Below are 26,710 nucleotides of genomic sequence, written 5' to 3' on the forward strand. Positions count from 1 at the left end.
GCCTGATTTATTGTATTTTTCGAAGCCTAAGGAAAAATGTTAAACTTTGATTTTGAAGAGATAGTTGATTCTTTGAGATACGTGTATAAAACAGCTTGGCGAGTGTCTGGTCCATCACACACTCAGTAAGTGTTCATTCTCTTTCCTTCCTTAGCTTTCTTTCTCATTACAGAATTGCCTCCAGTAAACGTTTGAGAAAAGGAGAAATTATAAAATGTTTATTTTTTCATGCCTTTCATTCCCCTCCCCCTTCTTTTTTTTTCAAGCACATATTGTATGGTGAGATCTCTTACAGGTTCTGGGATGAGCAAAATGCAAACGGGTAAGATCCTATTCTTCGTGGTGTTTAAATTATTCATGCATCACTCTGCAAAATCCATAGGTTTGATTTGTTATCTGTTATTATCCTATTTAATTACAGATTACTTCAGATGACGATACATCTTCATACCTCATTTTTTCAGTGTATTTTTAAAGCATCCTATTATTTTATCTTCACGGCAGCCTTGAGAATCGAGGAGAACGTGTTACCCCAAAGTCACACAAATGTCAGGGAAAAGGCCAGAGTTAGGAGTCCAAGTTTTTAAACCATTCTTCATGACCCTTCTATTACACTACAGCTGTCGCTCGGGAAAATAAGGGCTGCCCTTGGGCAAAATATGCGTAGAACCAGTGCAGATATGATAGCTTCCGTTTCCTTGGGAACAAATCAGACAGATGTGAATTCCCCAAGAGGTCATCTAACAGATAGTCCATTCATTAATGGTGAACTGCAAATTAGGATCTAATAAGTAAATAAAAGATCCGTACTCTCAAAACATACATTGCAATTAAGTTTAGGTAGCATTAACTGCCACCTATGTTAACATAAAAGATTAGAGTTGTTTGCAAATTTCGAGACAATTTATGGGAATAGCAACAGCTTTCCCACCATAATAAAAGTCCACTGAGTAGAATCTGAGAAGATGGAATATTTTTAAAGCACAGGAGCTGAGACAGGATTGATCTGCAGCCTCTGCTTCTCAGGTTGCCGGGAATGACTTTTGTGGAAGTATAATCAACCTGCCGAAGATAAAGAAGACAGCTCTAGTATAAAGCGATGGGTGCCTTCGAAAAAGTACACCTGGTGTTAGTTTATTTTAATGGAAATATGTTAAGATGTAGCAATGTTCTTAAAGGAAAAAAATATTTGTATTTAGAAACCTAAGACACAGCATTCAAACTTATGATCAGCACACGTCCCTCTCTTTCTTGTCCCTTCTAAACATTTCTTCTTTCAGCACTTTCTATCTTTCATGTCAGCTTCTTTTATCTCAGAATGCCAGCAGACTTCTGAAACATTTATCTTAGTAATCCTCTTAAGAGAGAGGATTCATGCACCAGATCCGTGCAGGAAATCCACGGGTTTTGCAAGTCCGCTAGGTGGGAAGGATAATTCCTTTGTACATCTGTAGCATCCATCTCTCTGCATTGGGACTTCCAAATACTTTTCCAAATTATCTAATTATCCCTTTCAACACCCCTTGGAGGGAGGCAGGCAGGAGGTAATTCCGATTCCATTTCTTCAAGGAGTAGAGCTCATGATTTGTTCCACAATGAGGCGGCTTAGCCTAAAGCTATATTCTCAAGAAACTTCTGTTGTACAGAGAAGACCTTGAGTGTCTTAAAATCATGTTTCCTCTCTGGAATTACAGGTAGTTGTGGATGCAGTAGATGACAAAAAATTTTAAATGGAATGATATCTGAACCACTTGTCTGGGCCGGTTGGAGCAGGCCTTACAATGTGTCCCAGGTATGTTTCCTGGGACACACTGCCAATGATCTCCCTTTGGACAAGTCAGTACACGTGTTAGCCGGCCAGAGCCCAGCTAAGTTACCTCATCTCTCTGTGAAATCACAGACTCTATTGTTTATGTAATAGCTGTTCTCCCCTGGAAATAATATTTTATGGGAACCATTTAAGAAACATCAGCCCAGATGGGTTTTTCTCCCCTTCAAATTTTCTAATTCAGAAACCAAAAATTCTGGAGAGAACGAATCACGGAATGACATGATTATCTAATTACTATGAAGCACCCCATTTCTAAGACACTGGCTTCTGTTTTCCTGCCTTGTTTGAGCATCTGTGGGGTAGATCATAGCCTCATTCCCTTGACAAAGCGGTCTACTAGGGCTCCGGGAGGGTCCTCTGAATGTTGGCATGGCACCCAGCTGTCCTCAGCCCCAGCTGCCACCTGTCCACATACTTGCCCTTGGTCAATGCAACCAGTTTCAGCCTTTAAATACCATCTTTAGGCTAATGATCCAGGTCTGCATCTCCAGCCCTAACCACTCCGCAGAGAACGACTGACACTCATTTCATGTAAGGCCTCTTCCCCACTTGATCCACCCCCCCCCCCCCCCGTTTCTTCCCTTACTCCAAGTACAAAAGGGCTACCCACACCATCGGAAAAAGGCTCGTTGGTCTTTTACAGTAATGTAGCCCTGGACTTCAAGAGCCACAGGACCTGGTCTAGCTTGTGTCACTACGCTGCTGCCACAGCAGGCTGAGAAACACGTCTGAGACCGTCCAAATGTCCTGCGCAGGAATCCCTTTGGTCACCCACCTCTGAACCTCGTGCTTTAATAATATTTAATAATATTTTGTCTCACTAACAGATTGCATGTATTAAAAATGAAATTATTAGTTTTCACTTTCTAAGCCATCTAAGTTATGTGACAGAGATGTCTTATTTATGATATATGCTCTAGCCCTGACCAAGTGGCTCAGTTGGTTGGAACATTGGCTCTGGTACATCAAAGGGTTGCAGGTTCAATACACCGTCGGGGCACATACCTGGGCTGCGGGTTCTTTCCCTGGTTGGGATGCATGCAGGAGGCAGCCAATCAATGTTTCTCTTTCACATCAACGTTTTTCTGTTTCTATTTCTCTCTTTTCCTTTCTCTCTCTCTAAAAACTTAAAGAAAAACATATCCTCGGGTGAGGATTTAAAACAGCAAAAAAGAGCCCTGCCCGATTTGGCTCAGCGGTTAGAGCATCGGCCTGTGGTCCAGAGAGACCCGGGTTCGGTTCCCGCTAAGGGCATGTACCTCGGTTGCAGTTTGTCCCCGGCCCTGGTTGGTCGTGCAGGTGGCAGCCACTCGATGTGTCCCTTTCACGTCGATGTTTCTCTCTCTCTCCCCCTCTCTCCCTCCACTCTATCTGAAGAAAAAAAAAAAAAAAAAGGAAAAATGTCCTCGGGTGAGGATTAAAAAAAATAAAAAAAGATATATTCGAATCACACAGGGGCTTTTAATCAGGCCCACACAAACACAGGGAAGTTGATGCTCTGGTCCCCTTTGCCACTGTTCTCTTTATGTTTAAAAAATTCTGAAAAACAGTTCTTGGTCCCCTAGCTTGGCATTTCCACACTAAAAAGTCTTTTCTTCGGACAAGTCCCTTCTTGCGAGGGTGTCATAGAATCAGTGCGGACGGACCTTCCAGAGCGTATTTGACGTAGTGGGACAGATCTTCGTTAGTTCTCCACCTGCCTGTGGGCTAGTTGTGTCCATAATAATTATAAGTCAGTGTTTTCTGCCATTTGGATCCTAGACCCAGCAATTTCTACACTGAGGCCATCTCCAAAATCCAACCCTGATACAAATGCCAGAAAGCTGCTAGGCAAACCGATACTCTGTTGTTATCATTAATTCCACCCCACCCCCAAATCAAACAAGTGGTAAGGTTTTCTGTTCTGATGAAATAGCCCCTAGAACTCCTATTCTTTCAGGGCACATCTTGTTCCTTTGATTTAACTTAAACCAGTGAGCCAGAGTTCCCCCCAAATGGTGAATTAAGAAGGTCTGTTAACTCTTTCAGTGTCCGGCTTCAACAAATCTTGGCAAGGCCATCAGTATTGTTTTGCCTCAGGCTTTATACTTTTTAAAAGTCAGCTGTCATATCCGAAGCGATCCAAAATAGCACACTCGACAGAACCCCGGAGTTTTGGAAATGTTAATGCCCTCCTTCAGCAGTGACCTTGCCGCTGGGAAGTGATTTAGGCATGAGGGAGGAAAGGGCCGCTATCTCCATCACGCTGGTTTACACCATCAGCCTCAGAAATAGTGTGAAAGAAGAATAATCAATAGTGTGTTAAGACCAATCTCCAAGAATGCCAAGACAAAGTGTTCCTGCTCTGCAAAATGCTGAGTTGAAGGAGAACTTTTGAATACAACACAAGAGAAATTACCTGTAGCGGTAAAACGAAATGAATTGTGTCTCCAGGTGGAATTTGTCATTGGGAATGGCACTCAGGAGCTCTCTGTGTACGTCAGTGGAATCCCATAATATGCCTGATGAAAAATGCTCATTTTAAAGTTGAACAACACAGAATCCAATTACAAAACCAGAAGAAATGCCTCTGAACATACACATGCAACTTAAAGAATTAGCTGACATTGAGAGTCCCAAAAAGTTTACTGGAAAGAAAAAAATCTAGGAATAGAATCATCTCCGATGTAGAAATGGGAAAGACATAAAATTAAACTTCATCAAAGTTTCCTGAAAAGGTTACTCTGTTTCCTGGAATTCTGGTAAAGGCATTATCTCTCAATAACCCGCAGAGAGAACGAAGCTTCTACGAACAGCCAAGCAGGGATCCCCACACCGCCCTGAGTGAAGTCACTATGGAAAGAACTAACGGTGCCATCCCTAAAATGATTACAACAAATGTTTGATTTTCCACAGCAACCCCCATAGTGACATGAACCGCTGTCAACAACAGAATTAGAGGGAACCATCATTATATGGATTTCACCAACATCTGCCTATTTCCAACACCATCGCTCAAAGAATTCCTCCAATGGGGGGGGGGGGGTGTTCGTTATTCAAGGAAGAGTCACTCAAGTTATTTGGCCTGATAGGCTATACATGAAATATATATGTCACCATGACAAGAATCCCAAATGGATGTTTATTGAATGCCAAATTCAAGTATATAAAAATGTCTGGGATACAGTTGCTTTCATCCTGTAAGCGTTTTATGAAGTAACTACTACAATTCCTATTTTTAATAGAGTAGTTCTCCTTATCCACAAGGGATATGTTCCAACACCTCCAGTGGGTGCCTGAAACCTCCAATAAGTAGCAAACCCAGTGTATTCTATGGTTCTTCCTATAATACCCACCTTTTCATGTCAAGGAAGCACTGTAAGGCTTCTCTCTGGCATAGCTGGATCACTACTATCCACTTCGGAGCCATCATTCAGTGAAATAAGGATTACTTGAACGGCACTGTGATAAAGCGACAGTCGATCTGATAACCAAGTCGAAAGCAGGGCATCACCATGTTTGACTCAGCTGAGAACATACATGCAGGGCAACTCTAAATTTCGCCGCTCTGCACATGTCTGCAAAAGTGCATGGGTATCGATTTGGGGCTTACAAATTCATTGTTAGTGAGTAGGCAAATTCACAAATACAGAATCCATGAATAATGAGGATTGATTGATTATATTGAAAATAAGAGTCTGAGTGTACAGTCAGTCACTCCGTATCTGTCAGGGTAATTCTTTCTGTTACATTAGTGGTTGGATTTGTTTACATTTCAAAATCAGAGTTTATTGAAAGTAAAAGCTCCATGAGAAATGGGAAATTGGATAGCATGCTTCGGCATCATGCTCTCAGGCAGAAACTGTGCAACTTCCTTAATTTTTCAATGTTTCTTCCAGGTCTTTCAGGGGTGTGGCCAACCCAAACCTGCTCCGGCCCTCAGATCTGCCCGCTCAGCTCCTGAAAATTTTAATACACGGTTCAGGCCGTACAATCCTGAGGAGAGACCAACAACCGCAGCAGGCACGAGCTTGGACCGGCTGGTGAGTTCTCTCGGGTCGATGGCCATCTTCTGTTTCCAAGGTTATTCTTCAGGAGATGGCATGGGGAAAAGTTGGTTGTAAAAGTCATCTCAGTCTTATATCTGCTCTTGGTCTTAATTAGAATATTGAAAAGTAATGAGATCTTCCTTTTAAGTCAAGAATTAGATTATTTAAGAAGTCTTATCACCATTAATCTACTCATGCAAAGGCCAAATTTTCAACTTCATATTTCCTCTGAAATATTAATTTGAAGACTAACTTACTCTATCTTCTAGCGATATAATTATACAATAGCACGTTTCTTATTAATCTGCTTTAGTTATGTATTTAATCATGATAGTTTAACTTTATTATGAATTCTCCTTGTATGTAAAGTTTTCCATTTGGAAGGCCTTACCAAGAGACCCCAAACCAAAGTTACTGAACTACCATTGTGTGTGTGTGTGTGTGTGTGTGTGTCTTTTGAAAGTTGGAATTCTTAGAAATAGTCACTCTGTGATCCATTTAAATGTGTTTCAGGGGATCCAATGGTATCTAGCATCACAACAACTTACTTACAGAATACAACCATAAACTTAGCAAACAATTTTAATGTGTTTTAAGAATAAAATTTTGCTACAAAAACTGAAAATGTCTTAATTTCAGAGATATACTGCCTGATTATTTTCAATGCAATTTATAGTATTTATAGCACTATAAACAATTTACATACCTGCAGCTGTAAGTGCTGTTAATGTTGCTTTGCCAATTATCTTGAAGTAAAATTAGCAGATGAAAAACTTCAGGTCATAAAACATTTGAACTACATGTGATTATATCATATAAACTCAGAACTCAGTTTCCAGTCACAAAAATACTTTTATTAGTCACTGTAATAAATTACTTTATCATTTTAGTTAATATCCTTCTGCAGTGTACAACTCATAAGGTTAAATTGGGTGCATTGGGCCTCAAAGAAAGTACACATCTGCAATTCTGTGTCTAAAAATCAAATGTACTGACAATATAAAGGCCTGTCCACGAAGTGCTAATGTGAAGGGGTAAATGGAATTGTTAACCACTAAATTATGGTATCAATTTATTACAGTGTATTAGCAAATAAGCTCCCTCTTTCATGTAGGTTTTAGAAAAGGAATTATCTGGGTAATCACTTCAACCTTCTAATTGACCTTGGTTATATCTAATATCTCTTCACAGTTTCGGGAAAAGTTTAAGATTAGTCTCTTTTTTTGAAACAACCGATTAGGTTTCTCCAAACATCTAGCCAGTTGTTTTAAAGAAACGATGCTTTCATGAGATTCCATTGTTTGGGGTTTTACTTTACAAATTTCTTTGTATGTCTAGCTCCTTCTAACCAGAAGCACAAATGGTGAGTATGGGTTTGATATCTCTCTCTCTCTCTCTCTCTCTCTCCTTCTTTCTCTATTTCCCTTCTAGTTGGCTCTAGTTTAGTTATTAGAACAATTCAGGCTTTTCAGAATCTTCTAAAACACTCATAAGAACTGGGACACAATGAAGATCAATTAAGTTGTGCCTGTAGATGTCAATACTATATTATGCACTTAAAAATCTGTTAAGAGGGTAAAAATCTCATGTTAAGTGTTCTTACCACAATAAAATAAAATTTTGTAAACAAATTTGGTACATTATACACAGTTAAAATTATAATAAACTTGAACAATATAGTAATATCTATGACTACGAATTAAATTTTTCCCTTTGAAATAGAAGCGCAGTTTTCTCTTCTCCCCAGGAGAAATGAACGTGCGTGCACACACACACACACACACACACACACACACACTCAAACAGGGCAAGTAGAAAAAGAAAAGTATTTCTCAAGACAGTAATATTTATGCAATTTAGCCTAAATAAATTTTTTTTTAAAATTTTTACATGGTGTTTAAAATCTGGTAGGTAGGAAAACTAAAATTTGAGCCTTTTATAAAGGAACTTTATTAATGATCTTCAAAATCCCCCAAATATAAAGGTCTTGAAGAGTAATTGCAGGTAGCAAACTGATTTAAGCTATTCTATTTTATGCACTCCAAAAATATATTTTAATCAACATTTTTCTAAAAAGAATTAGTAATGGTTAATCATGAACAAGGACCAGACTCAGTGCATAAGGACTGGATTCAATGCATAGGTATGTAAGGAATAAGACAATTCCATTCTAAAGTGTTCTGTGACAACAGCATGTAGTACATACTTTCTTATAGGCGTGGCTTTAGGCCCTATAAGGAAGAATGGCAGTTGTATTAATTTTCTATTGAATTCAACTATGATTCCTTCTTAAATTGTAAGAATTAGCCATTTATAATTCACAGCTCGTCATAAACCTATCTGGAGATACCCTCTCAGCCCCTAAGAGCAAGGGGCTCTTTCCGATCAAAGGAGCTAGAGCTACACAAGGTTATTCTTGAGAAAACGTGAGATGGAAGCTCACGCCAGAATCTCGGTTAGCAGCCCTTGGCTCCCCCAAGGCTGTCTTCCCTTCATGGGTTCAACATAGCTCTGAACAGTGAAAAGGTGGAGAAGTAACCAGCTGAGCTGTGCGACGTCAGACCAATCCTCTTTGAGATGCACGCACTGGGTACGCTCCAGACGGGTCTGCTGCACAGCACAGCCTGTGTGCAAACAAGTCCCATGTCACCTACCCCTGCTGTAATTTCCCCTGAAATGATGTTTCTTGAATATTTATAAGAAGCATGTTTCCTTGAAAAGGAGAATAACTGGGAAAGACTTCCCTTAATTCCCCTGGGTGTTTCAGCAGACAATGCTTCTTCCAAGGACAGCATAAAAAGAATATTCCAATCACCCTGCCCCTCTCACCATAGTGAAAATAGCTATAAAGCTCTTATAAAATTGCTTCTCCCTACCATTTAAAATTAGTACCTATGGTATTAGCTTTGGGATCTGTTGATAACTGTTCTAATGTCAATTATTGCGAAACTATTTTTTATAAGAACTGACAATTACGGGGTTTTAGAAATAAAACTCTAACCCCAAGCTGGATAAATGGCTGCTAAAACTTATGTAAAATAATTGAAAACAAAACAAACTCTCTCTTAAAAATACATCAATTTTAGCATTTAACCTCTGTTGTATTTATAAGGAAACTTGTAAATTCTTTTATGTCTCTCAGAAACATTTTCATTTGATTCTGTTTATTGGAGGTAAGAGTTCCATCCACTAAGGTTTAGGTAGCCAGTAGCTTTCAGATATACTATCCAAAAGTTATTTTTATTATCCAATAATGAACGAATGCGTTTGTATAAATTCAGCTGCTGATGGAAAGCTGACTCAATGGAGAATATAACAGGCCTTCCTGCCAGCAGCCAAATGTCAACAACTAGTTTGGTCCACAGTCTGGTCCCACCACCACGGTCTCTGTTACCAGCACTCAACCTGGCAGTGTTTCTGGCGCAGCGGGTTGTTAGGATGGTCGTTACACAGACCAGAGGTGATCATTTGCAGGAAGGAAGAGAGTAGCTCTCTTCCTTTTTTCTTAACTTTATCCTCCATTAATTCTCTTAAACAATTTGATGTAAAACTATGGCTTTTTAAAGGACTTCACTGGAAGCAGAGTATACAAATAAATCAACACAAACTATCTCAGTATTTAAGATCAGAGCATATAGAAGTATTTCCGATTATCTTTGTAAAAGGCGATTAGTTGTAAAGCTCAGAAAGTTAGAGCACAACACACTAAATGGCTCCTGGACACACTTGGACCAGGAGTGTCTGTTACGCCAGCTGATTCATTCGAGCAAAAATTCCTGTATCTTAGAGGAATGTATTTTATAAAAGCGAATAAAACACAAACAAACAAAAAAACAACTTGGAGGTGAATTCATCAAGTTGGTGATGATTGAGACCAATGAATCGCCAGTAAGTATTCAATACCCTACTGCGTGTGCAGATTTCTCAAACATTCTGCTGCTCAGTCTGAGGGCGTTTGGGGGAGGGGTGGAATGGCAGCCTGCAAAGCTAAACGTTATACCTGTGCTCTGCTGTTATGTATAGAATAATCTCTCTTTCTTTTTCCCTTCAATTTGTTTTCCTCTTGCTTCCCAGAGGAGTGTGTGGAGGACAATGCAGCATAGTGTAAGCTTTGGTCTTATTCTTCCTCCTCTCATCCCCATTTGTCTTTGTGCAATCATTCCGGAGAGTTACTGAGAAACCCCACCTCCCTTTTCCAAATTGTCCGGAGAGCCCACTGAACACCGTGCATGACCGATGGGTTTAGTAACCTCCTCTCTGGGTATTTACGGTTAACAACCATTTGGTATTCTTTCCCAATGGCAAGGTTTTCGATCTGAGCTTTGTGTAACACGAGCTCTTCTGGTGGCTGATTTAAATTCTACCCGAATGTTCAGACTACATGTAGTCTGCCTGAAAAACTAGCTCTTCCCGCTACACGTATATAGGCTTTTTTCTTTTTGTGCTGAGTGAATAATTACCTCACTAATAAAAACAAACCAACCTCAGCTTTTATGCATAAGGAGCTAATTTTTCCATTAACTGGGACATAGAGAGTTTAGCGGGTTAAAAAATAGTTTTTGGTCTGGGTCATTTACTGTTTTCTTCCCCTACTTAAATTTACTGATATCTTTTAGATCATTTAGGGAGGGAGCACTGGACATGTTTTACTGCAAAGTAGTTTGTATGGAGGCTGACGACAAGAATGCCGAGGTTCTCTTACCTGAGTGTATATATTAATCATGATAATCGGAGAGTTAAGTTACCCTGTAATAAAGCCGTGAACCCTCCATAGCATCAAGGACCCAAGAGAGAAGGTGATTGTCACCTAATCAGCTCATACTAATTCATGCAGCACACCCGTGACGTAATGGTGCCACAGGTCAGCCTGGCCTTAAATTCAGGCAATGGTCACACTATGTCTAAAATGTCTCTTTTAAAATTCACTTAAAAGGAGACTGTTCCCTGAGTGGTGTCCCCGTTCATCCTTTCAAGTCTCTGAGCCCAGGGCAGTTGGGATGAGGTGAGAAAGTTAAGAGGTAAATCTGGGACAGAGGTACTCCAGAAAGAAAGACCTTGAGGAAGGAACAGGGAAAATGCAATTTAAGGTCACCTGGTGCTACAAGGGAAGTGGGAGGGGACAACAGCATGGGTGGGACAAGGCAGGGTTCTGTTCCTTAGGTCCGACTGACATCACTAGAGAAGGGCCAGCTCAGACCGCTTGTGCCTGCCCTTCCTGACACTTTCTCTGGGTAACTCCAGGCTTCCGTCCGCTGAGCCCGGGCCGGCTCCTTAGCTGATGGTTATGATGATCCTTGGAGCTTTTCCCCAAGAGGACTGACTTCCCTGAACACATAAGAATGAATGTCAATCTCAAACCATTCCCCAACACACCCCACCTGCTAAACTTCCCTGCTTGCCTCCTATAATATTCTTTAGCCTCTCCGCCTCAAAAGAAATCAGGTGTCTATTATTGGATATGATTCTTCCAAAACGACAGTGCAACTTTTGAAATTTATTGGTATGCCATTGGCGAAAATATGTTGTTAATATGAACATATAGATTTAAGTACTTGCAAAACAGCAAGGTATGCACTTTATTTTATTGTTTTAGAACAAAATCTACAAAGCAACTCACATTCTGGCATCATTTCCTGCCTGATGATTAATGCAAGTTTCAGAGTAAAGTGCTGGTCATAAAAATGTTCTTCCATGCCTCTTTGGGGCCATTTTGGTGTGATTTAGGAAGTCTTGGTTGTAAGGATTCAGGAAACTGTTGTTCATTTTAAATTGCCATGGCTTTTCATCGTCACCTCAAAGGGTTCTGCATCCGGCTAAATTCGCTGTTTTGCATTTCAAAAGGATGTCAAGCTGTGTTTAAGAAACTGCTTTATTATCTAGAGCTTCAGCCACTATCTTTGGGTGAAACTGATATTTCCCACCTTCCACCTTGACACACACACACTCAGTCTTTGCTTGGCCCGAACAGAAAAATGTGAAACCGCAATAAGAACAGTACACCAGATTCTCCACTTTAATTAGTTTTCCAAAGATAAATGGGTCAAGGCCAGATTGGCTTTCAGCCTCCGATGCAGCTGAATAAATTATGCTCCATTCACCCCAGCAAACAAACACTACTGCTCAATCCACTTCAGATTGTGAACTGCCCAGTCTTGCCTGAACCTGCTTTATCTATTTGCTGCAAAACCCCACTGAGACACCCCAGTTTCATTTTTGATGAACCCTTGGTAATAACAGCAGCAAAATACAGTGAGCTTTCGAAGCAGGGAGAAAATGCAGAACATTAAAATCAAACCACCCAACTTATTTAGTCTCGGTTTCTGGTTTCTGCCTTTCTCTAGGCAGCATTAGCAGCTTGTGGGAGCCCAGAGAGTTGCCTGACACGAGCTCCTTCCCACTTAGGATGCTTGCAGTCGATGAGGCCCGAGGGGCGACTATCGTAAGACACACATGTAAAATGATGGCTTATCTCCGGGACATTCTGCTTTTTCCATGGGCCTGAAGGATGCACAGATTTAATTCAGTGGTACACACTGTTGGAAACCTGAGTGAAATGCCTGCTCCTCGTGTGGAATTTTCAGTTCACCCAGCGGACAGTGGACTATTTTTACATCCTTGGGAAGCTATTGTCTCAGGCATATGGAACGTTAGTGAAACGAGGAGGAGCATAGACCTTCAGTTCAGGCGAGGCTGTGCTTAATTACACTGGGTTGTATACCGCAGGGAGAAAGAAGAGGAATAGCCATGCTGGCTGCAGAATTCCCTGGGAGATGCTAACACTCATTCCACACCACTGCCTTCAGACACATGCCGGGAATCCTATGGATTCCAACCATAAAATAAAGGCATGCCATATATTTTAAATGGGTAAACTTTTGCACACCTGATATTAGGTATAAGGGATCTGAAATCATTTGGGGGGTAATTTTACCAACAAAACCATTTGCAACCCCGTATTAAATTCTCCTTTGTCTTCAGAAACATTTAAGCAAGAGATATGCTGACCTCTGATTGTCATGAAAATGGAATGTTACACATTAAAACCCCAAATATGGCCATATAGATTTTATGTCTATTGTATGGTATGCTGATATGCTTATTTTCCCTTTCAGAGTTGAACATATCTTTCAGAATTTCTAGACTTCCACTAAACCCAAATTGATGCGTTCTATTGGTATCAATTAATCAATAAATGTGTTTATGATGTTCTTTTCTGTTGCATAGCACCACCATGTACAGTCTGCATCATAGCATGTTGCCAGTGCTAGCATCATCAAAAAGACAAGAAGTACTGTTTGCAAACATATATTGCTTATCAAACCAATTAGACACAGTGTCCCCTCCAAGGAATAGTATCTAGTACAGAGCCCCATAAAATGTTAGCACACAGGAAAGAAGAATTTGATTTTGTAATCTAAGATAGACTGCACCAATAAAGAATATGTGGAAGGTATATTAACCAGTGAATCATCATTGACCGAATATGCAAACGAAATGCATTAAACATCCGTAACATCTTTGACATAGGCCCTATCAAATAGCCCATTCTCCCATTATATGCCAGAACTTTTTGAACAAATTAAACAGAAACTTTGTTGTCAATCCTGAACCAATCAGATCAAACAGTCCATCTGCGCATTCATTCACAGTATCTGTCCTCTGTTCAGCTGTGTGATGGGTGTTTTGGTAAGTTGATTATGAAAACCTGAATAGACAAGCCATACTACACTGCTCAATCCATACCTTTTAAAATGCGTGTTCCTGAGAGGTATCACTTGACACAGACCTTTTATTAAATTATCGAACAGCTTAAAGAACATTTTCCTTGTCATGGAAAATCTACAGTACATTTTTCCCAAATGTGCTCACTCTGATGAGAGACAGAGCTGAAGAAAAGGGGTATTTCCTAAATACTGGTTTTGATGTATTTGCTGTATAATCAATCAGCTTTTAACTGGCTCTGGGGCCTATGGAATACATTTTAAAGCACAGGGAATTTGGCTACTCCCATAACGTACTTGGACTCTCTTTACTGCTAGCAGTAAACCTCAAGCATAAACATTGTAGAGAAAACCAGATGAGAAGAGACCAGTTTGAGTGAAAATGGACTTCCTTTCATAAATGTGAAAGGTAGAAAGAAATCTGCAACACACAATAATTGTATTACTTAAGCTCGTTTTTGGTCATTATCGTCAAAGACTCTGACTTCCTGGGTATTTTCTTACGAAAAGACTGACCAAGCTATCTTTTAAAAAGTCAAGTTGATTGTAAATAAATGAAACAACAGCTGCAAGAATACCATTTTATTGCTGGCTAGCAAATAATTTTTTGGAAGTTGGGTTTGTGTAATATCTTTGGAAGCTTGTCTAATATTATATTGATCTGGATAGACCAAGCTAGGCAATGCAGTACCTACACACACACACACACACACACACACACACACACACACTAAATAGCTCACAGCACACAAGTTTATTTCTTGTTCATGCCAAGTGCCCATTTTGGGTTGGCTATGGGTCAGTACACATGCTCATCACCCTCAGTCCAAGACCCAGGGTGACAGAGCAGCCATGGTTGGGAGCTTCGTCTGTGAGAATGGCAGGGACACAAAGAATGTGGCCGAGGTGGATACAGAAGTCATCACTTGTCAGGGGCAAAGCACACTGCTCACATATCACTGGCCAAAGCAGGTCACATGACCAAGCCTGCTGTCACTAAGGCAGGGATGTGTGTCCTTCTGTGTCTCACTCAGAGAGTGAAAATTGACATATTAGTGAATAGTAATACTGTTGACCACAAACACATATGACTCAGGCAAGATTTTTAAATTAATAGAAATATATTTCATTTCTCTCTCCAACTTATTGTAAGAAGATAAAACATCCATTATTCATTCAACAGATACTTATTGTACACTAATAAGAACCAAGTAGCTCTGGGCAGTTTGGCTCAGTGGTTGGAGTGTTGACCCTAGGACCAGAGTGTTGTGGGTTCGATTCCCCATCAAGGGCACATATCTGGGTTGCAGGCTCGATCCCCAGCCCAGGTAGGGGTCGTGTGGGAGGCAACCAATCGATGTTTCTCTCTCTCTCTCTCTCTCTCTCTCTCTCTCTCTCTCTCTCTCCCCTCCCTCACTTTCACTCTATCTAAAAATCAATGAAAAAATTTCCTTGGGTGAGGATCAACAAAATTTTTTTTAAATAACTGAATACAGGTGACTAGAACATAATCAAAAAGCTCACAACACTTTGGGGATGAAGGACAAAACTAGCTATGATTTAAATCAGACCGTATTTTGGTAGAGATTGCAGTTAAGTTTTTAAAGAATTCTGGTAGAACTAAGTCCCTGTTACAAAGGGAGCATCTATGTTGCCCTAGAAAACCAGCATCTCTTTCCAAGTCAGGGTGATTTTCAGCATCGATTTCACCTACGTGAACTTTTCATTCTATCATAATTCAACCAGAGCAAAGGAGTCCCTACCCCACATTTTAAGACAGTGTCTGAAAGGAGGATATAGAAGTTGTTGCCAATGAGTAGAAGAAAAATGGCAATAGAGAAACAGAATGAGCAAAGACGTTTTTATTACCGGCATTTAAATGTCTTTCAGATCCAGACAATATATATTTTAAATGAGGCTTTGATATTGCACATTGTGAGCACTGCTCTTGTCTGACTTGATGTCATGTTTACTTAGGCAAAGCAATTTTTCTGCTCTTCTCTTTTCTGGGTCAGCCTAATGGAAGCAAATCAAATGGCTCTCCCTCTTTCTCTCTCATACATCGTTATTTAAGAGCGCCAAGGTTCACACTCTGGAACCTGCCCTTGGCTCCTCTTACAATATCTGTTTATTTCTAAACACGTCGTGAAGGAGAACACCTTTCACAGGTTAATCAGGGAAATCACACAGCAACAACAAGCGTATTGATTGCGATGAAGGTCTTAGCACCGTGCGGACCGCTTCTTCGTGGACTTGGCAACATTGCACAGCTCTGATGCAGCTGGAAGAAAAACTACGACGTGGATTCACAAATGATTTATGTGTAGTGATGCAGGAAAACAATGACTTTGTAAGTTTTATTCTAAGGGATTCTGACCTCACAAAACTCCCCAAAGCAGCCTGCATTCATTTCTGTAAAGAACCCTCAGCTCTCCCTGGCCTGTGTGGCTCAGCGGTTAGAGCTTCGGCCTGGTGTCTGGAGAGACCCGGGTTCGGTTCCCTCTAAGGCCACGTACCTCGGTTGCAGTTTGTCCCCGGCCCTGGTTGGGTTCTGTGGGAGGCAGCCACTCGATGTGTCCCTTTCACATCGATGTTTCTCTCTCTCTCTCTCTCCCTCCTACTCTAGCTGAACAAAATATCAAAAAATGTCCTCGGATGAGGATAAAAAAAAAAAAAAAAAAAAGGACACTCAGCTCTGCACTGAAAGCTGAGCATGTGCTCTGCTCGCTCTTCACAGCACCTCAGTGCTGGAGGAAGGTAGACACAAAGCAACTAGGCCAGGCCCGGGAGCAAACAAAGGCACCGAGCTGCGGGCACTGATGACCATCCCGAAGGTCCCAAACCCCGTCCTCAGGAAGGGTTTCCAGTCACTCAGGAAAATCAAATCTTCTCTATGCAGGAGTCTTTAAGAAACCGGAAATAATAGTTCATCAGGATTTTAATGGTGAAGGTACAAGTGAAAGAACCTTTATTCTCTCTTTGGTCAAGGTTTCTTGAAAAAAAAAATGTTTTTAATAAATAGGTCTTTGCAGTATTTTCACTTTTAAAATTTGTCTTTTCCTTGATTTTGGAGTGTGAGATGTAAAATGAATCTCTAGGAATATTTGTTGAAGAAGCTGACTTTGGAGAACACTTCGATCATTGTATGGCAAGGAAGTGGCGTGTGTGTGTGTGTGTGTGTGTGTGTTTAGTTTTTAATTAAGATACACTTGTTGTTACCAACTCAAAGATAGTTCCAGTTATTTATCATATTGTAGTTGAAGCATAATCTTCATATAAATTTCTGTGATTCATCAGTACTTTTAAAATTCAGAGACACCCAATTGTTAACAAAATGTGACCACCTATTTCCAGTCCTTTCCCATCCCTCACATCCTGTGCTGCCCTTGACTTTGCCCCCCGCCCCCCGAAACCTGCCACCACTCTCTGCTTCCTGGAGAGGAGGGTACGGTGGCCCTTTCAGAACAGTCTTTGCACTGTTACCAGAGAACTGCGTGGATTGCCTTTTCTCTGTGGCTAGTGACAGTGGGGTTCTTGCGAAATCTTAAGAAAAAGAACTTTCTAAGACTTGCACAGGAGAATGCCATGTGGTAAAAAGCTTTATTTGCCTGTAGTTCTCCTCTTCGTATTCTAGTTTTCTTGTTACCCTCAACTCTGGTCATTCTTCTTTCAAATTTTACGCTGTTATTATTGGGAAATGTACTTCTATCTTGTAATGTTTTTAGCCTTACAAAATTTTAGATTAGTATTTTTATTATTTTATACTAAAACTTTATATAGAATGAACCACATTTTACACTTTCGTTGGTTATCCTTTCTTCTTCTTGCTTCAAAGCATGCAGCAGGATTCACTTTTCTTGGTCTAGAATGCACACTATAGGATTTACTTTAGTGGGGTTTTACTTGAAAATGTCTTTGCTCTCATTCTTGGAAGACATTTGTGCTCAGTAAGTAATTCTAGGAAGACAGTTATTTTCTCGGAGTACATTGCTGCTTGTATTTCACTGTCTCCTGGTTTCCACTGGTGCTGTTGAGAAGTCCACTCTCAGTCCTCGCTTTGTAAGTCATCTGTTTTTTCTTTCAAACTGCTTCTAAGATCTTCTTTGCTGTTCCGTGATGTTATTATAAAGTATCTACCTGTTGATTTTTTAAAATTTATTTTGCTTAGGATTTGTTGGGCTTTCTGAAGCTCATGACTGGTCTCGTTCATAATTCTGGAAAATTCCAAGCCATTATCTCTTCAAGTATTATTTCAACCTAGTTTGCTCTCTCTTTTTCTACTCTTTCTCCAGGACGGATTAGACATGTCAGACTTTCTCACTGTATCTTCCATGTCTATTAACCTTCCTTTGTCTCTTGCTACATTCAGAATAATTTCTTTAGCTTCACTTCACAGATTATTAACTATCTCTTCAATAGTAGTACTTTTTATTTCAACAATTGTATTTTTATAGCTAATATTTATTTACTCCTTTCTTAAATATGCTTCATCTTGTGTTTAATAGTATCTTACTCCTTATATGAATAAGGAGTAAATCCTACCATTTCTGTCTTTGAACATATTTATTTTAAACTTTGTGCCTGATACTTGTAATATCTGAAATATTTGCTGGTCTCATCTGGTCTCTCTGTTGGCTCTTGAACATGGTGCTTTGTTTCCTTATATATGTTATACTTTGTTTGTTTGTGGGGTTTCTTTGTGTGTGTATGTGAGCTTATATTCCTTGGAACTTATACACTAGAAAGTCTTTGTGGCCTGTGGTGAAGAGTATTTATATTTCACTCTTATACTAAGGATTTAACCCCTTGGAATTCCAGGATTCTGTGATATTGGCTGGTGGCCTTAGGGAAGCCCTAAACTTTAACCTTCTGTCCTTTGCCCCAACCCTGCAAATCAATTAAAACCAAAACTTTAGGACATCTGGGTTTAGAAAATGTCTATGTCAAAAGTCAACCTTCGTATTCTTGTTTTCTTTCCTGGGTTACTATTTTCACTTAGTTTTGGGGCTTAGAGGATTTCTTACTTTCTTGCCAAATCATCGATTCCTTTAAACCATGTTTCCTATATTTTATGTAGCAGAGGTAGTTGATTTGAGCTGGAGGGTCAGTCAGAGGATCCAGTTTTCTATACTTACATAAAAATGTACAGAAAAATACACACAGGTGCACACAGAGTAACTTCCTCCATCAGCTATGTCTTAAAATCTTTTGACTTGATAAAGCATCATACCATTTTGGATCAGAGCATTGGAACAGGTTTTTATCAAAACTCTGTTTCTAATAAATATTCTAGGAAATCATATTTTGTTGGACAACAGAGTAGTTGCATGCCCTAATCTCATCTTCAAAGCTTGGTTCTGTTCTGGGTCCATCCCTAAACTTTCCGTCTGTAAGGCCAGCAGCCACCTCTCAGCAAAGCCAGCTGTCCCATCTCAGCAAGGTGAGCAGCCCCATCTCAGCAAAGTGTGCAGCCCCATCTCAGCAAGGTAAGCAGCCCCATCTCAGCAAGGTGTGCAGCCCCATCTCAGCAAGGTGTGCGGCCCCATCTCAGCAAGGTGAGCGGCCCCATCTCAGCAAGGTGAGCGGCCCCATCTCAGCAAGGTGAGCGGCCCCATCTCAGCAAGGTGAGCGGCCCCATCTCAGCAAGGTGAGCGGCCCCATCTCAGCAAGGTGAGCGGCCCCATCTCAGCAAGGTGAGCGGCCCCATCTCAGCAAGGTGAGCGGCCCCATCTCAGCAAGGTGAGCGGCCCCATCTCAGCAAGGTGAGCGGCCCCATCTCAGCAAAGTGAGCGGCCCCATCTCAGCAAGGTGAGCGGCCCCATCTCAGCAAAGTGTGCGGCCCCATCTCAGCAAAGTGAGCGGCCCCATCTCAGCAAAGTGAGCGGCCCCATCTCAGCAAGGTGAGCGGCCCCCTCTCAGCAAGGTGTGCGGCCCCATCTCAGCAAGGTGTGCGGCCCCATCTCAGCAAAGTGAGCTACCCCATCTCAGCAAGGTGAGCAGCCTCATCAGCATGGTGGGCCGCCCCATCTCAGCAAAGCCAACGCCTCTCAAACCTGAGCCAGCTGACCCCACACACCAAAAGACATCACACGTAACCAGAACTACTAGATTTCAGAAAGGCAAACTCATATACACCCTTTCGCCTTGCCTCCTTGTCGGCACCTGGAAGAATCATCCTTCTCCTACTTACTGACCCAGGGCAATGGGCAAAAAGGAGCGCACGGAGCTGGAGCGCCCCCCGGAACACCGCGGAGGCATCCCCGTGGGACGCTCTTCGCGGGCAGCGGGCCTCACACGCCTGCTCAGAACCATTTCATCGACTGTGTGGTGGAATAGTATGCTTCAAACTATGGCGATGACTATGTTTTAGACCCAATTAAAGCACATATTTCACAGGTTCTTATCAATAATAACAATAAAAATGATAAAATTAAATATATATATAAATAAAATTAAAAATAAGAAAATAAAAATAATGTTTTAATACCATTTTTCTTAAAAGAACAAAGCAGTTTTTGGAAGGGGATACATTTGCCAAGTTTGCAGGCGCCCCAGGGGCTAGGTTCAGACAAGCAGTGTAATTGGTCCCGCGTGGCCATTCTGCTGTGGATTGCAGAACCAGAGTGCTTTAAGCTCTGTAGTTGACCATGTCTTCAATAAAACACTCAGAAATCTGCCCAGGCCCAAACTTGGACCTTATAGGCTAGTGCTAACACATGAAAAGTGCCTGCTGGGTAGGTTTGCATGGCACACAAATGTGTTTCATTCATTCATTCATTCATTCACTGCCTCAGACAGAGGGTAGGCACAGGCAAAGAAAGTCAGGAGTGTTTGGCCTCACAAACCTGCATCCACATGGTGCAAACGAGGACTAGAGGACTGAGAAAGGCCGACCCAACGTGGTTTAGTGGTGTCGATCAGTTTCCTTGCTCTTCCTCTCTCTCCCGGCCCACGTGAGGAACACACACCACCCACCAGGGCAGAGCGCCTTTTCATTCCCACATGCTGTATAGTGTAGATGACTGTGTGGTCATGAGCAAATTACTTAACCTGCTCACACTTTCGAATCTGTCAAATGGAAACTATTATACAGCCCCTGCACGGTCGTGTTGTGATGAGAGTAGCTAATGTGCACAGAAGCCTAGCCTGGCCACTCTCTGCATAAGCTTAGTTATTATTAATGTCATTGAGCAGAATGGTGGTAACACTGGATTCCGCATGACCGTGATTATTGTTAATCATGAACACAAACAATATCTAATTTCAGGTTTCATTTATTCATTGGGATTTGGGCTTTAATGCAAAGCCTGTAGGTAAACTCCATCGCTCCAGCCCTTGCTCTTTACAGAAAGTGGCTGCTTTGGCTTCCTGCCTCAGCATTTAAGGAGAGCTGAGGCTACGTAAGAGAGCTTTTCTCATGCCCGGAGGACTGGAAGTGAGAACTAACACTGGCCTCACACTGTTGTCAAAGAAAGTTAACGCCGAGCGAGCGTCTCTCTGAGATACAGCCACATAGCAAGAACACAATGAAAAGTCCCAGGGTGAACACTGGGGAAGCTGATAAGAGGTTTGAGTTCTATAAAAGTATTTGGGAAGCATGCAGCTAAATGGTGGATGAAAATAACCTAACGGAGCGATGGAATACAGAGAGGTGAGGGACTCGCCAAGTCTCCGGTGACTCATTTCGGGGAGGAATGCACGTCGCGTGGCCTCCGGTCGCCACCAAGGACTGCCACTCACAGCAAGGTAGAAGCACTGGCAGAGACATGAAACACCCAAACTGGGGGCTGAATCAGATGCAAAGACGAACAGCATCTGAAATAACCTTTTTTTTTTTTAACCCCCTTGAAGGTGAATACAGGGACGAGTCATCGACAGTAATTTAACTGTAAAATGATCAGTGCCTGGAGAGTAAGATTTGACTGCAGGGACTGACAAGCAGTAGAAGGATCTTGCAGCTATTTTTACATTCCTCCAACTTGACCTCTTCTCCCTTTAAAAATAAAAGGAGAAACAGGGTCACAACATTATTAAGATTCGCCCAGTGGCATAGGAGCCAGAACAAGAACCAGGGTTTCTTATTTCTGCCCCAGATCTGTGTCCCCCAATTGTCCCACCTGCCTGTCCTACAAAATATAATGTAGTTCCAGATAGAAGCAAGATCTGCTTCACAGCCTATCCTGGTTAAGCAAATAAAAAGAATGTTTCACATTTGTGGAGTGCTACAGAATAGACAAAGGGTTTTCATATATAGTACCTCATTGTAAAGGCTGAAACAACTGAAAACAGCTATTTAATGTTTCCCTTGAAGAGGCTTTCGGTTTCCCAGGGGCCTAATGTAACAATCCTCTTGGTGTCTGTGATGTTTCTACTGCCATCAAAGGTCAAGCAAGAGGTGAATAAACACTTAAGTGGGTTTACTGCTATTTCATCTCTTCTGTGTTGCCCTCAGTACAGTAAGTCCTCACTCAATGTTGTTAGTAGGTTCTGTGAGTTTAAGAAAGATGACACAATGAAACCAATTTTACCATAGACTGATCTAAACAAGAATTAAGTCCCTATGACATCTCATGGGTGTTATAATGAAACGATGTTAAATGAATCGACATTTTTTGAGGACCTATGGTAGTTTCATAAGATCCTCTGGGGGGAAGAAGAAGAAGAGAAGGAGAAGGAGAAGGAGAAGGAGAAGGAGAAGGAGAAGGAGAAGGAGAAGGAGAAGGAGAAGAGAAGAAGAGAAGAGAAGGAAGGAAGGAAGGAAGGAAGGAAGGAAGGAAGGAAGGAAGGAAGGAGGGAGGGAGGGAGGGAGGGGAGGGAGAGAGGGGGGGAGGGAGGGAGGGGGGGAGGGAGGGAGGGGGGAGGGAGGGAGGGAGGGAAGTAAGTCTAAACAAATCCAAAAGGCTCTGGAGCAAAAAAAAAAAAAAAAAAATGTTCTGGAGACTTCATTCAGGTAACAATTTGCAAACAGCCTCCTGCAGAAACCAAAATTGTGCTTAGTGAAGATAAAAGAGAGATCACCTTTTATGGAGATTTTTCCTGCCCCCAGCTCCCATTTTGGTCTGTTTCATGTAAATGAGGTTTCCAAATTATACAGTTCTGATTGGTCCAAATCATGCAGTTCTGGTTGGTTGGTATAGATGAAAATGAGAGTACACTTGGTATAGTGCTGATTGGATGGAGCAGGTCTCAGTCCACTGGTGGAAACTAGGGCTTCCCTCCAGCGGTGGACTTAGCCTAAATCAGAGGGGCACAGTGTGGGAAGCCGAGCGTTCAGTCCAAGGTTCTTCACTGTATGCAGAGTACATGAGGAGCCCCTGTCAGCAAATGGCTGCTATGCTCTTATCATTTATAAAATTTGGGTCTTTGTTTGACCATGGGGAGTCCATCTGAGCGGATAAATTCCTTCTTGGAGTTCACATTAAATGAATCTTTCTTCTTGGGAAAGAAGGAGGAAGGAAGAAAGGGAGGGAGGGAGGGAGGGAGGGAGGGAGGGAGGGAGGGAGGGAGGGAAGGAGGGAGGGAGGGAGTTTTCCTTTCTGACATTTAGGGCTATTTCTGGCCACAGAATTCCACGATGAAGCCTGAGGGAGCTTTGCTGGGTCCAAGAGCGGTGAAGAAAGACCTTGGTGAAAAGAGGGCTGTGGGGTCTGGATGGTGACTACTGGGTGTTTCTAGAACATTCAGTCAATTATCCTCCTAAATTTTCTTTTCATTACATTGTTGGTATCTTCTCAAAGGCTGCTGATCATGCGATTTAAGGTCTTAATCTTATAAATTCTTCCTATACAGTAATAGTATTATCAGGCAAATTATTTTTGTTTGAACTGGTGATTAGGGGTAAAAGCTATGGTTCTATTGACTTAAAATGATAAGAGGCTTTCAGTATGTTATTTAAAATGCTTGTGGGAATTGCATAAAGACCCTTCAAGAGCACTAACTTTGGGTTAAAATCCTTATTACATAGTTTTGTCTTCTGTGTCCAAATCACTGCATTATCTTGAATTACAATCAGCATTTTTTCAGCCCCTTTGAGTCATTGTGATGCAAACTGGACTGTGATTTATCCACAAACACCACTCATGTCTGGCTTTGGGCTGGCTCTAAAAACCAGACCATTTGTTCAGGTAAGTAGAGTAAAAGGCAAATAAAGCCAGAGGCTTAATCCTTAAAAGTGTTGACCAAGACCTCCTTCCTCACCATTAACTTGGACCATCCTCCCCAGAAGGGTCCTCTGAGAACTGAGACAGCATCCAGCATTGAGCCAAAGTGCAGATTGACCCATCACTGCCAGGAAGCAACATTCAGACATTTGCTGTACATTCAAGGGTCCTGCAGTTGGAGGGACATTCCAATGCATGCAGTCCAATACTCCCACCTTACCATGAGGATGCCAGAATCCCGAGTGATGAAGTAACTGATGCAAAACTCACGCGGGCTGAGGACTAGGGTCTTTCTGTGCATTTCAACTTTGATTCAAGTAGTGCATCCAGTAATGCATTTTTAAAAATAATGCCATACTGGTTATAATGGACTTCTTTTTAATTCTATTTCATTCCACTAATTTTGGGCATTGAGATGTATATATTCTGGAATAAGGAAAAGCCACAAAATTACAATGGCAAAGAAAAAGAATGTCAAATCAAACTTTGTTGAATCCACTGCCATGGAGAAGGTAGGGTCTGTTTTTGTTTTTTGTTTTTCTCATAATAGATTTACTCTTCAGAGAAGTTTTAGGTTCATTGAAAAATTAAGCAGAAAGTACAAAGAGTTTCTGTATATACCTATGTCCCCATATGTGCACAGCCTCGCCCACTATCAACATGGCACACCAGGGTGGTACACTTGTTTGTTTGTTTGGTTTAATTTTTAACTACGAGTCTGTGCTCTTTGACCAAAATCTCCTCAGTTTTCTTACCCCCAGTCCCTGACAACCACCATTCTACTCTCTGCTTCTATGAGTTTAACTTTTTTAGATTCCACATATAAATGATATCATATGGTATTTGTCTTTCTCTGTCTGACTTACAACACTTAGCATAATGCCTCCAGGTCCATCTATTTTGTCCCAAATGACAAAATTTCCTTCTTTCTCGTGGCTAAAAATATGCCTCTGTGTGTGTGTGTGTGTGTGTGTGTGTGTGTGTGTGTGCGCATATACCACATCTGTATCTATTCATCTACTGACGGACTTAGGTTGTTTCCATATCTTGGTCGCTGTGAACAGTGCGTCAATGAACATGGAGTGTAGATATCTTCAGTTTCCTTTGTTTTCATTTCCTTTGGCCACATACCCAGTTGTATGATTGCTGAATCATGTGGTAGTTCTAGTTTTCGTTTTTGGAAGAACTTCCATACTGTTTTCCATAGGGGTGAAACCAGGTTACATTCCCACCAGCCATGCACTGGGGTTTCCTTCTCTTCACTCCCTCGCCAACACTTATCTTTTCCTTCATGGTGATAGCCATTCGGACAGGTGTGAGGGGATCAGATTGGTACACTTGTTACAGTTGATAAACCTGCATTGACTCTCCTTTTCATCCAAGCTGAAGTCAATTTAGCTAGCAAGAGGAATTCTATCCTAAGTGCTGCCATTTTCCCAGCGAAAACACAGAAAATACACCAGAACCTTGGGTGAGTCTTTCCAAATTTTCTGTTTTAGGGAAAATGGCAGGGAGGAGACAGCAAAGCAGATGGATAAAAATAAATGAGAAAATCTCTTCCTTCCCAGTTTCACACATGACCATTCTGTGAGTCATGACCATTAAGTCAGAATAACACCCCCTCCTCCTATGAGACCCTCTAGAAATGCCTGGGGAAAGAACAGTCCACCTCCAGCTCCTACTGCTTTTCTGTCAACAATAACTTTCTCAGGGGACTTGCACATCCAAACAGGGTGTGTAATTCAGCACCTACCCACATCAACATGAGACAGCAGATATTCTCGGTGTATCTCCAAGGCTCAAATACCAAGGCATAGCGAGGAGATTCTGTCATTTGCCTCTCCACATGCATGATTCCATGCATAATTTAAAAAATAGGGGCCCACTGCTCTCCTTGGAGCCAGCTGTTTGCGTGGCTGCGATACTGTTTTCCTAGCTGTGTTTCTGGAAGCGTCTTTTCCCTCTGTGTCAGCAAAACCGCCCTGCGGACCGGCCGGGGACTGCTGGAATCTCGTGGAGATGATTAATTACTGAGCGTCTCACCCCAGATGTTTTACTCTTCTCAGTGCTTTGAGCCGTTTTCATCTCTTCTGCCAGGGAAAGGGCTCCCCAGTGCCCCTTCTCTCCAGCTCCAGCCTCTGGATTCTCGGGGTGTCCTGGCCTCCTCACAGTCGTGGCTCCCCTCCTGGAATTCGAGGCCACGGCGCAAGAAAAGAACAGGGGGTGTTTGTGTATCACAGTAAATTTACTGCAGTCAGCGCAGAAACAAAAGCAAAACATTCTAATAGTGTCGGACTCTTGGGAGGGATGTCTTCTTGCTAAACGGACTCTTCGCTGTGGCTTTGGTCCCCTTTTCAAGATTCTCAGTGTGACAATCACACTGGACGGTCACATGGATGGAAAATATAGATGCAACATATAAATTGGGTGAGAAGTTGGTTTTTTTTTCTTGAGAAGTTTTATGTATTTGTGTGGGGTTTTTTTTGTTTGTTTTTTGCTTTATTAACAAATTGTGTGATACAGAGTAAATGGTGTGTGATCGCTGCTTCTTATGAAACTGAATCTAAGTGCAAATCATTTGACATTCTTCTCCCTTTCCTTAAATAACTTCAAAGCCTCCTTTTCTGAAGAGAGCAGAGTTTAGCTGAGAAGTAGCGTAAATGTGAGAAGCAGTAGGGGCGCACCGCTCTCCTGGGGACTTTACAAGGGACTCCATCTGAGCACACTTCCTCTCCCTGCCCCCTGCTCGCCTTGGGAAAGGAAACAGCTGAGGGTTATTGTCCCCCCTTCCTGAGGACATACTACAAAGCCAGCAGAGCGCGATCTGTTGCTATTGTCTCAAGGGACCTCTGCTCTCAAGACAGGTGGGGCCTGGATGGCCTATATCAGAACCCAGAGAAGTGGGCTGCCAGGTGCAGGAGGGGATGGCTCACCTGCAAGTCCGGAGACCTGGTTCCAGCCTACCTCCTA

General features: G+C 41.7%; 1 protein-coding gene across 2 annotated transcripts in view; it reads left to right on the plus strand.

Annotated features, from left to right (window-relative positions):
- GPC6 (glypican 6) overlaps nucleotides 1-26,710 on the plus strand; it is a 1,055,524-nt gene that overhangs the window by 959,067 nt on the left and 69,747 nt on the right. For both annotated transcript variants that reach the window (XM_036250295.1, XM_036250296.1), the window contains exon 6: nucleotides 5,710-5,853. In XM_036250295.1, coding sequence (XP_036106188.1) covers nucleotides 5,710-5,853 — 144 coding nt within the window. The remainder of the gene's footprint in view (nucleotides 1-5,709; nucleotides 5,854-26,710) is intronic.

Source organism: Molossus molossus, unplaced genomic scaffold (assembly GCF_014108415.1).
Source record: "Molossus molossus isolate mMolMol1 unplaced genomic scaffold, mMolMol1.p scaffold_m16_p_9, whole genome shotgun sequence".
NCBI lineage: Eukaryota > Metazoa > Chordata > Mammalia > Chiroptera > Molossidae > Molossus > Molossus molossus.